This window comes from Zonotrichia albicollis, chromosome 1 (genome assembly GCF_047830755.1).
Source record: "Zonotrichia albicollis isolate bZonAlb1 chromosome 1, bZonAlb1.hap1, whole genome shotgun sequence".
NCBI classification, from domain to species: domain Eukaryota; kingdom Metazoa; phylum Chordata; class Aves; order Passeriformes; family Passerellidae; genus Zonotrichia; species Zonotrichia albicollis.
This window is the reverse complement of record NC_133819.1, coordinates 72418300-72433004: the sequence shown is the minus strand read 5'-3', so window position 1 is coordinate 72433004 and position 14705 is coordinate 72418300. Positions and strand designations below refer to the sequence as shown.

The window sequence follows — 14705 nt, the reverse complement described above, 5'->3', positions numbered from 1 at the left end:
TGGAGAACTCCTGCTTTATAAGCAGGGATTCACAGCTGAACTGAATACTGGACATCCCCAAAGAGCAAACAGGAAAACTCTCAAGGACAATTGAACTATGGGCACCTCAAAATCAATACATGTATTGTGGGAGAGAGCATGAGGAAAGTGAAGGTTGCTTCTTTGGTGTTTCTTATTTTCACAGTCTACCATAACTGAATGTCAGTGTGTAACACCTCCTCTGGTGAGCACTCCTGCACCGTTTTCAGGTTAGCGCATGCAGTGGGTACAAACAAACAGCAACAGTATACCGAGTTGTGCTGAGGCTTGAAGATTTTTTTAACAGTGATGATGTGTGCCCTGAGGAAAAAAAAGTGGTGTGGAGCTGAAGACAAACGAGAAGCAGCAGACAACCACTTCACACCTCCAGTAGCACTGGGCTGTGCAGCTGGGGTGGTCATTTTTCCACCAGACCCAGTCTCATCCATAGGGTCATGATAGCAATTCCCACCCCAGAGGGAGATCTCTCCTTTTGCCCTTCAGCTGGGCTTCCTGGCAAAGACCTACAGGATCCCAGCTTTGTCTGTTTGTCTGTTGCAGCTACAATTCCTCTTCTGAGGGCTTCAGTGGGTCAGAAGCCATTCTTGGCACGAGGGGGTTCCCTGTCTGCAGGTGAGATGCTAAGCACGGTTTGAGCTACGTAGAGCACCACGCTCTGAGCACTGTCGGCGATGGCTTTGCTCAGTGACGGCGAGAGCTGTGTGTCTAATTTGGGCAGCAGCAGATGGATCATTTAAGACAGAAAGAGACTGGCACTACCAGCAGAGCAAAGGGATAACGTGTTCCTTCTGCAGCACAAATCTCACAAGTGACTCATGACTCTTCTACAGCTCACGCTGGCATCCCTTGGTCTCTGTGACTGTAACTGCACATTTAAAGGTCAGGACATAGTTCTTTCTCCCTGGTACCTTGGAATCCATACAGGTGAGGGTTTTACTCTGAAGAACCTCCAGTGTACATGGTGGTTTCCATATGGTTTGATCAGCAGGTTGCTCTTCTCCTTCTGGCCCAAGCGTAGAGATTATGAAATAATCTAGCCAATAAACCTCTCAGTTTGATTCCCGGGTGCTCGTTGCATACATAATTATCATGTACATGACTAATATCAGGCAGGCCTGGTGCCTGAGCCACACCCACATTCCTTCTGCCAGCCCTCATTTCAGAACAGATTTCAATTAACTTTCATCAGATGTTTAAGGTGGCCTAAGTCTTTTCTTCTTTGTGTAGGTGTTTATATTTCAGTGCTTTATACTTAAGGATGTACTTCACTGCTAACTGGAACAGAGACTGGTTTGGGCATGCGCTTAAATGGTCTTTGGACTCCTGGTCTTATTTAGGTGGTATTTCCTCTGACAGCAAAGCCCTGGCACTAACTGAGCTGTGTGTGCAGGCTGCTCACATTCATGAGTTATGTGCTATAGCTTGTGAAAGCACACACTGATGGTTCACCTGTGCCAACCTGGAATCACAGGCATTTCACCACTGTCCTTGCTGAAACATTAGGAAGCCTGAAGCTAAATGGTGGTGAAAAAGCCCATTGCTTTCTCGCCCGAAATGGAATTGCCATCTAGATTGGGTAGTAGCTTTCTGTGCAAATTTCAGTTCTGGGTACAAGGTGTCCTGATACTGCACAGATTATACCAGCCTTAACTCAGGCAGACTCAAATCAGTGCTGATGGTAAAATCCCACGGAGAATTACAGTCAGTGCAAGGAAACCACTGGCCAGAAAGAAGACCCAAAATATATGAAAATACCAGTGCTTCTGCACATTTAACTTTTCCCAAATTCTCTTGATAACTTTACAAGGAAAAAACAAACCAGTACAGACGGCCATGTGTTTCACAGGCTGGAACACTGCACGGATGTTGAAATAGGCCTCCCTATTTTAGCAGCTTGGTAATGTTTCCATCTTTCACAGGTTTCTGAGCTGGATCCAGCTGAAAAGAGCAATAACTCACCTTTGACAGTTATGTAAAAGGTAGACTGCGGCCTCAGTTCAGCCTTCCCTTGAACAGGGAGCTGAAGCTTGCAAGCATGTTTCATAACAGTACCTTCATTGGCAACCTTGCCAAACAGGCCTGGGATAGGTGACCTTTGCAAATGAATAACCAACAACTTTGACTTTAGAAATAGTCTTTCATAATGAAGCTGATCCTGGGAAAACACCCTCTGCCTACACTGAAATTTTTTTAAAGTAGCTTTAAATCCAAAATTATGTTTAAATAATTTAAAATGTGCTTAAAGTTATATGTTTATTCTTACACTGAATACTAACACAATTAGGACTATGGGTCATCTTCTGCATTTAACTATTCATATTGAATATAAAATCCTAAATGTCTTTAATATGCAATTTTCACTGCAGACATGCATATTAAAAAAAGCGCTTTTTTAAACCTATCTTCAGTTTTCAAACAAAAGCTTGCTCAACTCCTGCTCAAAAAGTTCGAAAGAATAAACCAGCTTGAATATTCAAGATCCACCATAGCAATAAGAATTAAAAATCATGTAATAACAACCTATCAATTTGACAGGCTTTATTCTTTTTCAATTTCGAGTTGACACATTCTCAAGGCTTTTTCTTCCAGATCCCAGGGCTAAAAGGTAACTACCTCCTATTTAACGAAAGGTAAGTTACACAAAAAATCCCAGCTGTCATGAGATAAAGGACAAATCATGAGTCAGCAAAATCATTCCAGAGCTTTAGCAAGGAACTTATCTTTTCTTCCAGCTTGTTTTCTTTTGTGTGACATTTGTCTGACATTGCCTGAAATGATTTCCTTACACCTTGGGAGTTTGGCTGGGAGACCTGACAACATTACTGACAGTGGATTAAACACATCCGCAAATTTGGTATAAAGAAGCAATTGATCATCCTACAGTCTGGGAAAGGGAAGAAAGGGAATAAAGGGGGGGGAAAGGGAAGAAAGGAAATACAGGAGGAAAGGAGGATAGGAAGATTTGTTTCCTTATTTATCTATCTTACAGCCCCTAGTATGGGCATCTGTGCAAAGACTCTCACTGAGGATTTGTTACAGCCTTTGTTAAAAGTGAAAATACTTAGTAGCAGAGACACTACCTGGGGAACAGTATCAACATGAAAAAAAATATCTTGATATATATGAAATATATATTTACTACTCAACATGAAATATATATCTACATATCCTAAAATGTCCCTATCTGATTTTTAAATGGGCCACAGATCTACTTCATTCCTGTTTTTACAAAACAATTTTAGCAGGTCCTTAGTAGCAGTAAATGTACAAAGAGACTATGAAACTGATTTTATATGTTGCTAAAAGAGAAGTCAGTATTTTTTTAAAAAGGATTAAAAACAAAAACCCAAAAAGAAATGTATGATGATAGAGCTGAAGGTTGCTTTGTTGGTTCCTCCCTTGGCTTCAGCACTCAGTCCAGTCTCCCAGTGTTTTAGTTTTAATTTTTCTTAATGGTTTTTCCCCATCTAAAAGCATTGCTGGGAAGTTTCAGGCCTGCTCAACTAAATCCTGCAATGTCAATGACCTCTTTGGAAGAATTTCGTGAGGAAGGAGGTGTCACTCAAAGGACATTGTGGCTGCCTCCACTCGGTGTGGTGGCACACGAAGTACGGGAAGCAGCCTCTCCGGGGTTTGTGTGTCCCCTGGTGCTCTGCACAGCTCATGCATCCCAGCAGGGGTGGTCCCAGCCAGGTGAAGAGCTGAGCCAGCAGGCACAGAGAAGGACCTGTCTGTAAGGACATTTCCAGACTGGCAATGGAGCCTCTGTGCACTCAAGAAGCTCTGAGCCTTTGGTAAACAGGGGTTATGATGTACAGATGAAAAGAGAGCAATGGGAAGATTCAGAAAAGTCACTGCTCCTTTTGCTGCAAATCCAGTGGTGGCAACCACAGCTCACTTGGACACGGCTTCTTGCCCTTTGTCCTGGGGTGTCAGACCAGATCCCTGCTGTACTCTAAAGAAAGCCATTTCCCAGAGAAGAGGCTGCTCCTGAACCAGCAGCACTGTCCTGCTGTTCCTCTGCCTGCTCTGTGTTGCATCAGAGTTCATCTGGCTCTCAGCTCCGACAGATTACACACATATTTTTCCCTCTAAGGCTCTGTACAGTTGCTCACCCTAAGTCAGCATGACTGTGGGCCCAAGTCATTAAGGACCTATGCAAGCTATGCATTTTTTTAAAGAAAACCAGGTTGGAAAACCTCCAGGGCACTTGCACGAGGCAAGATAATTTTATAGTAGCTTTTCCCATTGTACTAGCTTGTCAGTGTTTGAGCACTTCCCCTCCGTGTTCCCATTCCATTCGAAGTCCGGAGTTTCACTTTCATTTCTCTTGGGCACTTAAGTTTCAGTTCTCTTTCAGCACTGCCCTCTCCCTTGCTGACACCTCCCTCAACTACTGAATTACTTGTAAACCCACTTGGAATATCTCTGTCTTCTTTTTGCTTTCTCATAACATTCCTTATCCTTTTTTTTTTTTCTTCTTTCCTGACTTTGCATCTTTCTCATCTGTTTTCCTCAAGTATCATAGTGTAAGCCATTAAGAAGGGAAAATTAAGAAGAGCTGAGTTAATTAGGTTCTTAAGCTTATTTGTGAAATTAAGAATCAGCTTGGGAACTGTCACAAATAGGGATGGGCTTCAAGCATTTTCTGGATGAGGAGAGTATACATTTAACCACTACCCTCGTGATTTACCTTACCTTTGTGGATTTTTGAATGGACCAGCATACCTTATCTTTCTGCCCTCCCCTTCCACTCATTCCCACAAAAAATAAATTCCCCTTTCACTCTCCATGGTGTGATCTGTTTGGAACTATGTCACATTTTATTTGAATCACAGATTGTTAAAGTAGGAAATGCTATTTCTAACATTTGGATCATTGCAATTCTGATCTTGCGAATTCTCTTCAGACTAAATATCTGTTCAAATTACTAAGCAAAAACCTCAAGCCTTATTTCTGTGCTTCCACAATTCCAGCTTGGCACATCCCCCAAGACAGTCCCAGTAATTTTTCTTTGGGAAAAAAAAGAAGTCAAAAATTGCTGTAATTCTAGAATTACTGCTTCACAATGACGACATAAGAAAATATTCTACTGTGGCATTACGATAGCTGCTTTGATGAATGACTGCAGGGATCCGGAGTGATTCACAGGTCCAGCCCAGCCATAACCAGCAGACAGAATCAAATAAAAGAGGATAAAACAAGTTTATGAGACTTCACAACACTTTCTTTACATCCCTTGTCCCTGGACTAGCAAAGAACTGTGGCAGTCTGGGATGGAAGGGTAAGGTCCGACCCACTTCCCACTCCTGAAGATTTGGTGAGGCCAGTGCCAGTGCTCCTGTGATGCCAGTGAATGAGGAGAGCTGCTCTGAGTCAGGGTCAAGTCCATTTGTGTCACCAGAAGAGGACTGAGCAGCCACCAGGAACTTATAAACCCAACATGAGCTACCTTCAAATTAGCCATTTAATGTTTAAAACTAGAATACATATGTTTGCTGTACATACATAAAAATGCAAGAAATTATATTGTCTGTAACTCAAGACTGCTCTGTGGCAAATCTGAGTGATGCAGATAATACAAGAGTATTATAATCTGCACAACACTTTCTTAGTTGTTGGATAAAGCTCCTCATTGTAGCACCATCGGCTTCTGGACAAACAGGTAAGGGGCAGTCAGCTCTGGCAGTTCCTACTCTGTAAGCAGCTCAGAGATGCTGCTCTGCATAATTGTAATTAAAATTAATTTTATTCTTCACTGTGCTGTTAAGCAAGCCACAGGCTTGGTTCTCCTTTTAAATACACTTCCTTTATGTAACTGTGGGGGAATCAAAGTGAGGAGCAATGCAACTTTCTGACTACTCAGAGCACTGCTTAATCTTGTAATTGTAGGCTTTTCATCGTGGAACTACAACAGCTGGGGGAATGAGAGCGCAGCCAGCATGCTATTTCCTAAGAGAGTATCCCTAAACCATTTCACTCTATTTTTTCTGCATTTTTTCCTTTATTTCTCTGTTGTAAAAAAAACCCTGGATGGAAAGACATGATTCTAGAGGAATAGTAGTTTTAAAAAAGGAGACATCTTACAACAGCAGAAGTTTCAACTGCATTAGAATTCAGAAAATAGGAAATAAGTTTAGAAAGGCCTGTAGCAGCCATGTTTCTACACTCAGCATTGTTCCAGCACCGGCACGGCACAGCTCTGGGCCCGCTCCCGCCGGCTTTGGGCAAACCCACGTGGCTCCGCACACCGGAGCCACCAGCCAGCGCACGGCCTCATCGCGGGGAAGTCTTTCATTCGGGGGACAGGAAGGCTCGCTCGGACTGCTCCAGGCGAACTACTGACCCGTTCCCATCGGCGTGTCCACCGGGACTCACCGGGCAAACCCGGGCCCCCGCCCGTTCCCAAAGCGGCCGCCGGTCCCTGCGCCGCGCGCGGGGCGGGGCCGTGGCGGCCGCGCGTGCCCGGGGCGCGCCGCGCTCGCAGCCCCGCGCGCAACGCGCCGCCCCGCCTCGCGCCCCCCGGCCCCCGGCCGCGGGCGGGCGCGCGCGCTGACGCGGGCGGCGCCCATAGGCGGAGAGGCGCGCGCGCGCTCCGCCCGCCACCTCCCCCCCCTTCCCCTGCCCCCCGCCCCGCCGCTCCCCCGCCGGGAGCTCGGGCCTCAGCCGGTCCCGCCGCGCCGGCTCAGGGCCGCGAGTGCTCCCCCGCCGGCGCCTACCGGCTCTGCGCGGGCGCCAGGCACAGGCGGGGAGAGGGGGAACCGCCGCGGGAGCGCGCCGGGGGGAGGTGGAGACGGGGAACGGCCGCCGCCGCCGCGAGCGAATCGAGCCGAGCCGAGCCCCGCCCCGCCCGCCCACTCCCCACTCCCCGCCCGCCGGGACCGTTTCGGCCGCCTTTCCCCCCGCTCCGCGTGCGCGCGCGCCGCTCCCGCGCCGGCCGGGCCGCATGAGCGGCATGAGCGGCTCCGCCTGAGCGCCGCGCGCCGCCACCTCCCCGCTGCCGCCGGGTCCCGGCGGGCGTCGCGTCCCCCCCGCGCCGCCTCCGAGGATGCTGAAGATGAAGCTGCCCCTGAAGCAGACGAGCCACAAGGCAGCGGCGGCGGAAGATGCGACGGCGGCGGGGTTGAAGGAGCCCGGCGGTGCCCTGGACTGTCACCTCCCGCTGCAGCAGCAGGTGCCCCGGGCTCGCGGGGGCGCCTCCGCGGCGGCGGGGAGGGGGTGCGGGCTGGAGAGGCCGAGCCGGCTGCACGGCCTGGGGCCGGGGCCTGGGCCCGGCCCGCCGCCCCCCCCCGCCTCGCTGGGCGCTCCGGGCGGCGGCGGTCCCGGCTCGGCGGCCGCTCGCACCGACAAGGAGACGGTGTACGAGTGGTTCGGGCTGGTGCTGGGCTCGGCGCAGCGCCTGGAGTTCATGGTGGGGCTGCTGGACCTGTGCAACCCGCTGGAGCTGCGATTCCTGGGCTCCTGCCTGGAGGACCTGGCCCGCAAGGACTACCACTGCCTCCGCGACTCGGAGGCCAAGGCCAACGGGCTCAGCGACCCCGGGCAGCTCGGCGACTTCCGCGACCCCGCCGTGCGCTCCAAGCTCATCGTCTACCTGGCCCTGCTGGGCTCCGAGAACCGCGAGGCCGCTGGCCGCCTGCACCGCCTCCTGCCCCAGGTGGACTCCATCCTGCAGAGCTGCCCGGCGGCGCGGCGGGCCCCGGCCGAGGAGGAGGAAGAAGAGGAGGAGGAGGAGGGGGACGTGGTGGTGGTGATGGACGGAGCCGCCGAGAACGGGCAGGCCGGGCTCCCCGCCGCCCAGGGCCTGGGCTGCGGCGCGCAGGAGGAGCTGCTCCTGCTCTTCACCATGGCCTCGCTGCACCCGGCCTTCTCCTTCCACCAGCGGGTCACCCTGCGGGAGCACCTGGAGCGGCTGCGGAGGGCCCTGTGCGGGGACCAGGAGGAGGAGGAGGAGGGCTTCGGCCGCCACCCAGCCCAGGTAACGGCGCGTCCTGCGCCCATCCTGCTGCGCCATCTCAGCGGGTGGTTTCGTCCTTCTTGCATCGCTCCCTCCTGTTTTTGTAGGAGCGGCCGCTTGCTTTCCCCGAATCCCCCCCAGTGGGATGTGGTCCCTTCCGACCTCCCCCCACCACGGCAGTGTCAGCCCCGGCCGCCCCCACAACCTCCTGCGGAGTGTCTACTACAAATTTCTTGGCGGGGGGAAGGGCTGATTTTCCTAGCCTGCCATGCTTTCTGGAACGCTGGGTTTTTTTTCTGGAACTCTGCCGTGCTGGAGTGCAGGGTGCACAGTACTGAACTGGCTGCCTTGTACGCTGTAGGTCACTGCACGAAGCGGGAGTTCAAGCAACAGCAACTAGCAGCTTGATTAGACTTGTAAAAATAGAAATAATAATAATGCTAGATAGAGACCAGATTGCCTAAGAGCACATTCTCTAGGGGCTTCAAACCAATAGAACAAGTTGAAATATTTTTTTATATGGCGTCTGCTTCCTTGCCCCTTCACAGAATGAGACACAGGCTTGAACTTGGCAAGAATCAGGGCAGCAGTCGGGTCACCAGCTCTAAGGCTGGTTCTGTGAAACCCCAGGTTCAGTGAGATGGCTGACAACATTAGGAAAGGGGGGGTAATGATTCCACTAAAGAAACATTGTCACAACTGGAGCTTCTGTCCAGAGAAATAATGATTTTTTGGGGGGGCGTCTGTCAGGAAACAGCAAAGCTCATCGTGAAAGCAGATGTGCCACTTGTTGCTAGGATGTGGCTGTCACCAGGGATGAGGACTTGCAGTGAGTGACAAGGGAAGCATTCTCCTGTGCAGTAGCTCTGTTTAAGCAGAGGTTTTCCTGCAGTGCCATTCACTGCTGCCCTCTTGATGAGCATGGGCTTTAAAAATTGCCCCATATTTACGCAGCCAAGCTGTTCTCATGGAGCTCTGCAATTTTTGGTCTATAGATGGCCTCTCCTGCAAAAGGGGAAGGAAGGGCTGGAAGATGGGTGTTTATAGTGCTGTTCCACTGAACCCATCAGGTTTTCATTAATTACTTGACAGAAAAGGGTACAAAGCAGTAAGGGTTGGGGTTTTGGGATTTTTTTTCTAAGTTTGCTTGCAGTGCAGTCCATTTCAGCCACTTGTAAAAAACTTCTGCATTGCCTGCCGTGTGAAAGGAATGGCTCCTTGTTTGCTAAAGATGGGGTATGCTCTTGAGGAGTACCCAGAGGAGACAGAGATCAATTTCTTAGCCTTCTGATGCTATATTTATTAACTAAATGTTTATATCACTTAAAGGCCAAAACGCAATTGGCAGGTCATAAACTAATGGGCAGATGTTACAGAACTGAAATCACAATGAATTTGGAGCATCAGTCCAAAAATGTGTATTTTGGCTCATTGGCCTGCATCAAGTCTAGTTCTATCCCAGAATTAATCCTGAAAATCCATCTTTCCGGGGAAGAGATTGAATTGCAGGAAGTGGTAAGACTGGACACTGTCCCTTCTGGGTTTAAAGTGCTAGGAACCGGAAACATACTTCCTGCCTGGAACTGGCACAGCAATTGTAGCTGCTCAGTGTGTCCCACCAACTGCAGGCTCCCGTGAACTACTGGATTGAAGTCAGTTTTGTGCGGTGTTCTGGCTTAAGCATAAAAGCAGCTGTCCAAGTTGTGGTGGTTTTGTTTACTCGGGGAACACTGAGAGACCCGAGTCAGCTTGGCTGAACATGCACATCACATACTCCGTACTCGACACAGCAGTGAAACGGCAGCGCTTCCATAGGCCTTCCTTCCCCTTCCCCTCTTTAATGGCTAATTGTAAATACAGCACAGCCTTTCTGGGAAATAGGTTCTGACAGAGAACCTACTGAGGGATCAGTGGGTTTCTGCTGAGTATTTTCAGTCAGCGTCCCACGGGGACAGTGGGACCCTCGCAGATAAAACGCTGGAGGAGATGGAGCCAGTAGCAGAGTTAAAGGCTTCTTTGGCAAAATGCTGCCGTAGCATTACACTGAACTTGATTTAAAATACTGTCGGGTGTCCACAGGCCTTTTCTCCTCCTTTAACCTCTGAAATTTGAGTGCCTTCAGGGCTCTGCGTTTGTGAACTGGAACGGTTCATAAAGACCTCTCTGCAATTTTATTCGGCTGGGCTCGTGTCAGAAGGGCTGGGCTCCATCTCCGGGAATAACCCGCTCCGTGCCGGGCGGCGCAAGCAGCTCCACTCGGGAGCCCTCGCGGTGGTCCCGCGGCCGCACGGGAAGCGCTCGGGCAGGCGGTGCCGGGGAGAAGGATGGGACGGCTCCGATAGAGGGGCACAGCCGGGCGCGGCGAGGGCGAAGGACCGGCGGGAGGGGGAGCGGGGTGGACACGGCGCCCCAGAGCACCGAGCACCGTCATGGCCCGGGGAAAGGGGGTGACCCCTCTCTTTGTTTGCGGGGAGGACGGGTGGGTCAGGGATCGCCGGCGCCCCGTGAGGGCACAGCTCCGCTGCCCCTCCGCGCTGCCCGCCGTGGGGCGGGGGCGGGGGGCTGGCCGGCAGCGCCCTGCGCGGGCAGGGACGCGGTGCCTGATGGTGGCCGCCGCTTCCCGCCCCGTCCAACATGGCGACGCTGGCTCCCGGTCACGTGCCCCTGGGGCGGCGCCCGGCCCGGCCCGGCGGGAAGGGGCGGTGCCGCCATTGCATAACGGGGGGGCTCGGCCCGGGCCCGTCCCGCTCGCCGGGTGGGAAGCGCGTGTGCGGGACTGCGGCGGGCCCGGCTGTCGGGCAGCGAAAGCGCAGCAGCGTTCTGTGCACAGAGGCTGCCAGCTCTGCTCTGGTCTTGCCGTGCTTAGCTCTCCCGGGCGTTCTCCGCTCCCGGCTTCTGACCCGTCGGACGGCGGTCACTGAGCTGTTGTTCACCGGCTGGGCCGTGAAATACCAATGCATTCCTATGGCTGGCAGCAGCCAGGCGTAGGAAAGCAGCCTGCAAACTGAGGGAGTTCAGAGCTGGAGCAGAATCAGGCGGTTTGTCAGTACTGAATTCTTTAGGGCAAAGGACTGTGCTGTTGCACGTGGCGTATCTAACTAAATGGCCCCGTTTGAGGTTTTGAGGGGCTGTAACACCTGGCTTCAGTGAACACAAATGCTTGGGAGGTTCACCTGCAGAGAATTTGTGGGTGATTTACTAGAGCATAAAGCAATTTGCTTTGCCCATTGTTGGGGTTCTGTTTTCTGGTTAGGGTCTGTGTTGTCTGATAAAATTGAGCTCACAATAAAGTTGCTTCATGACAAAGGGTTAATAAAATTGTTGCTATTTTTAGTGTCTGATTTCAACGATTTTGAAAAATGTAACTTTTTTAGTGATATTTGTTAGCAAATTCAGCTCAAAACACGAGTTTGAAAGTGGGGAGGTAGGGCTGTTGCAGTGGGATGGGCAGATCTAGGATTATCTTACAGTTGATAAATTTGGTTTCTTTATGAAGTGTTCTGAGTTAAGGTTAGGGAGTTTTTATGCTTAAAGTATAAACACTTGATACTATTTTCAAATTCTTAATTTAAGGTGTGATTTATAAGAACATCTTTTGGAAAAAAGTCATTGGTGTGTTAAACTGTAGAATATCAACTTTGTATCTAAAGTTGAAGTATAAGAAGAAATCAGCAGTATTGGCTGCTGAATAAAAGAAGTGTTAATGTGCAAAGATCCTGTTGATACCTCTGTATATTGGTTTAAGTAACAGAACACATATCTTAACTCTTGCGTTGATTATTTCTGTTTAATAAGTACATCGTTATCAAAGCAGTTTGACTTTATTGTTTATCTTTCTCCATCCCATCGCATGTCTGGGATCAAAATGCTGAAATACCGAAGAAGCTCTGTATATCCACGAACATAATAAATGTAGCTTGCATTAGGCACTGGAGTATTTAATCAGGCATACTTGACAGGAATAGAACCAAGGTTCTGTTGAAATAAGCAATCTCCTGGAGATAATAGTTGTTGAATAGTAATATAATTAGTTGGCTGCAGGATTCTTCACAGAAAAATTCTTTACTTACAAACAAAGGGGAAGTTTCTATTTACAGAGTACTTTTCTTAGTGCACTTCTATTTATAGGATATTTTGTGTGCAAATTAGAAGAGTGCTTTTATAATTGGTCTTCAGTCCTTTGCAGCAGAATAAAATAGTAAAATTTAATTTTAGAATCTAAGAGCTCTGTCTGCAATGCACTGTTTTTACTGTCATAAAGTTGAGTGTAAGGAGAAGTGTATCTTCAGAGCCTGGTGTAAATAAGAGACATAAAGATTAAAAATGTCATTTCACTCTTGGCAAAGATCTTTTAAACGATGATGCACTCCAGGGAAATACAAGTGTTTTAGAAGTTTTGCATACTAAGATGAAAAGTATTCCAGCTGCCTCAGAGAACCTAACAGTCTTGTCTCTGAACAGGAATTTCTGTGTTTTCAAACAGGAGTTAAGAATTTCCAGAAACATTACTGGAAGTCTTCTGGAAAGGAAGCCATAGCTAGATAAAATACAATGCCTAAAATGAATGAGTTCTATCTAGATGTGCATGCTGATGTTCTCGGAAATTGCAGAGTAAAAACTTTCACTGCTTTGAGCTGTTTTAGCTGTTTAATTCTAAACATGAGGTGTTAGTACAAGTAGCTATTTTTGTAGCTGTTCCCAGACCCATTATACCGAGTTAATCAGCCTCTTTGTTGTCCCTGACAATTTGTTGTCCAGCAGAATAAATGAATACCAGGAGTGTTGAAAATACACCCCTGACTTCCTAATGCTTGTACTTCGATTGCTGTAGTTGAGCTCTGGTCCACTTTTCAGGGTTGCCCAATGCTGACTTATTTATAGGTAGCAGGATCTCGCTGAGCTTGGAGTGCAGAGGCCTCTGAGCTTTTTCTAAAGAGCTGCAGAAAAGGGTGCAGACAGCAGCAGTAAGATGGTTGTGTCTGTGAACCCTCTGAAGTCTGTAGGCTTCTGCCTGCTTAAATCTGTCACCTTGTTTGTTTGTCATTATCATCTCTAGCCATAGCTGTCCTAGAAAGCACTACAGCTGATTCTTCATTACTGTAATTAAAACAAAATACCTACTTTTCCTTAAAGAGTTGGTGAATTTCTGTAGTATCCTCCAAGTCTAAGGGTTTATTCTTCTGGAGACCAAAACTGTAAGAGGTCTGACTAGAAAGTGCATTCCTTTGTGAGTTTATTGCCTTTCCTCAACCTCTTTCCTCAACCTCCTCAATCTTGTCTTATTGGGAGAAGAAAGTAAAAATGTTTTGAACAGCTAAAGAAAATTTAGTGTCTTGGGAAGTGCCTTAGGAGCAAGATAACCACAAGACAAAGATTTTCTGTTATTTGAAAATGCTGTACATAAAAGAATACTTTCAAACTATGCTGGAGTTCAAGGATTGGACAAAATGATATGTTGCCCTTTGATGATAATTAAATGTGGTAATGAAGGCATTGTCCCTTCTCAGTACTGACTGTACTTCAGTGAACTACTCTTCAGGGGCAAATGTTTTTTTAAATCTTCCTATCATGCTAGAGTGTTATGAGAATATTTTTTTTGTATTAGTCTGAACTGCTACATTCAAGTAATTTTATTTTTATTCAGTCAGCTGACAATAGCACAAGTATGATGTTGTAGGGTTGTTGAAAGAGCAGCCACCTGGGGATAGAGTAACTCTTGAACTGGTGCTTGGCTGGCTCTAGCTTCAACTTCCCTGCTGTGTCATGGACTAGCTAGGTTGGACTGAAACTGATTTAGGTCCTGTTAGAAGCTCAGGTGAGGCAAGACTTAAAACACACTGTGTTTCTAGCAAACACGAGGTGCATTATTCTCCCAGCACTGTAAATCATAGGTGCAGCCGTGTCTAGTACTTCAAATGTAATTGCCACAGGCTGAATTTGTTCCTGTGATGTAACAGGGTTGGTTGCCCTTTGTCTCAAAATTGTTAGGATTTGGTAATGCTATAAGTTAGTCAGTATGGGATTGCTGAAGTTGTCACGTGGTGTCATTTTCTTCTCAGAATCAGCTGATGTTTTGTCAGGTTTCTGTCTCCACTATAATGTTTTGTTGCTGCCTCTTGCAGGCAGACTCTTAACATAGTTTAGCAAAACAGGTATGCTTCAAAGTACTTTTAGGCCCCTGTGCATACTCTCTATGCAGTCCAGCTTACTAGATATGAGTTAATAGGGCAGTTGCACATAATCCGTATGTTCAGCCAGTCAGGCCTTTACTGCACATATTATGGGATTTTATGCCTGGTCACAGAACCATGGAGGGACTGAGATTGGCTGTGACCTCTGGAGGTCATCTTGCTTAAGCAGGGCTACCTACAGCTCTTTCCCTAGGACCATGTCCAGATGGCTTTTGAGTGTTTTCAAGGATGTAGACTGCACAGCTTGTCTGGGCAACCTGTGCTCAGTCACCCTGACAATGAAAAAGTGTTTCCAGATGTCCAGAGGGAACCTCCTGTGTTTCAGCTTCTGCCTCTTGCTTCTGTCACTGGTCACTGCTAAAAAGAGCCTGGCTCCATCCTCGTTGCACCTTCCCTTCAGATGTGTGCATACACACACACATTTTTATAAGTATAGATCTTTTTCTGCAAAGCTACTCTGTAGTCTGTTAGGTCCCCGAATGTGTGGTGCCTGTAGTTTCTCCTGCCCAGGTGTAGGA

The 14705-nt window shown here is 48.4% G+C and overlaps 1 protein-coding gene across 4 annotated transcripts in view; it reads left to right on the top strand.

Annotated features, from left to right (window-relative positions):
• Positions 1 to 6664: 6664 nt before the first annotated feature.
• Positions 6665 to 14705, top strand: part of ZCCHC2 (zinc finger CCHC-type containing 2) — a 44470-nt gene continuing 36429 nt past the window's right edge. For all 4 annotated transcript variants that reach the window (XM_074544958.1, XM_074544953.1, XM_074544946.1 and 1 more), the window contains exon 1: positions 6665 to 8017. In XM_074544958.1, the coding sequence (XP_074401059.1) occupies positions 7088 to 8017 (930 nt within the window). In that variant the 5' untranslated portion in view covers positions 6665 to 7087. The remainder of the gene's footprint in view (positions 8018 to 14705) is intronic.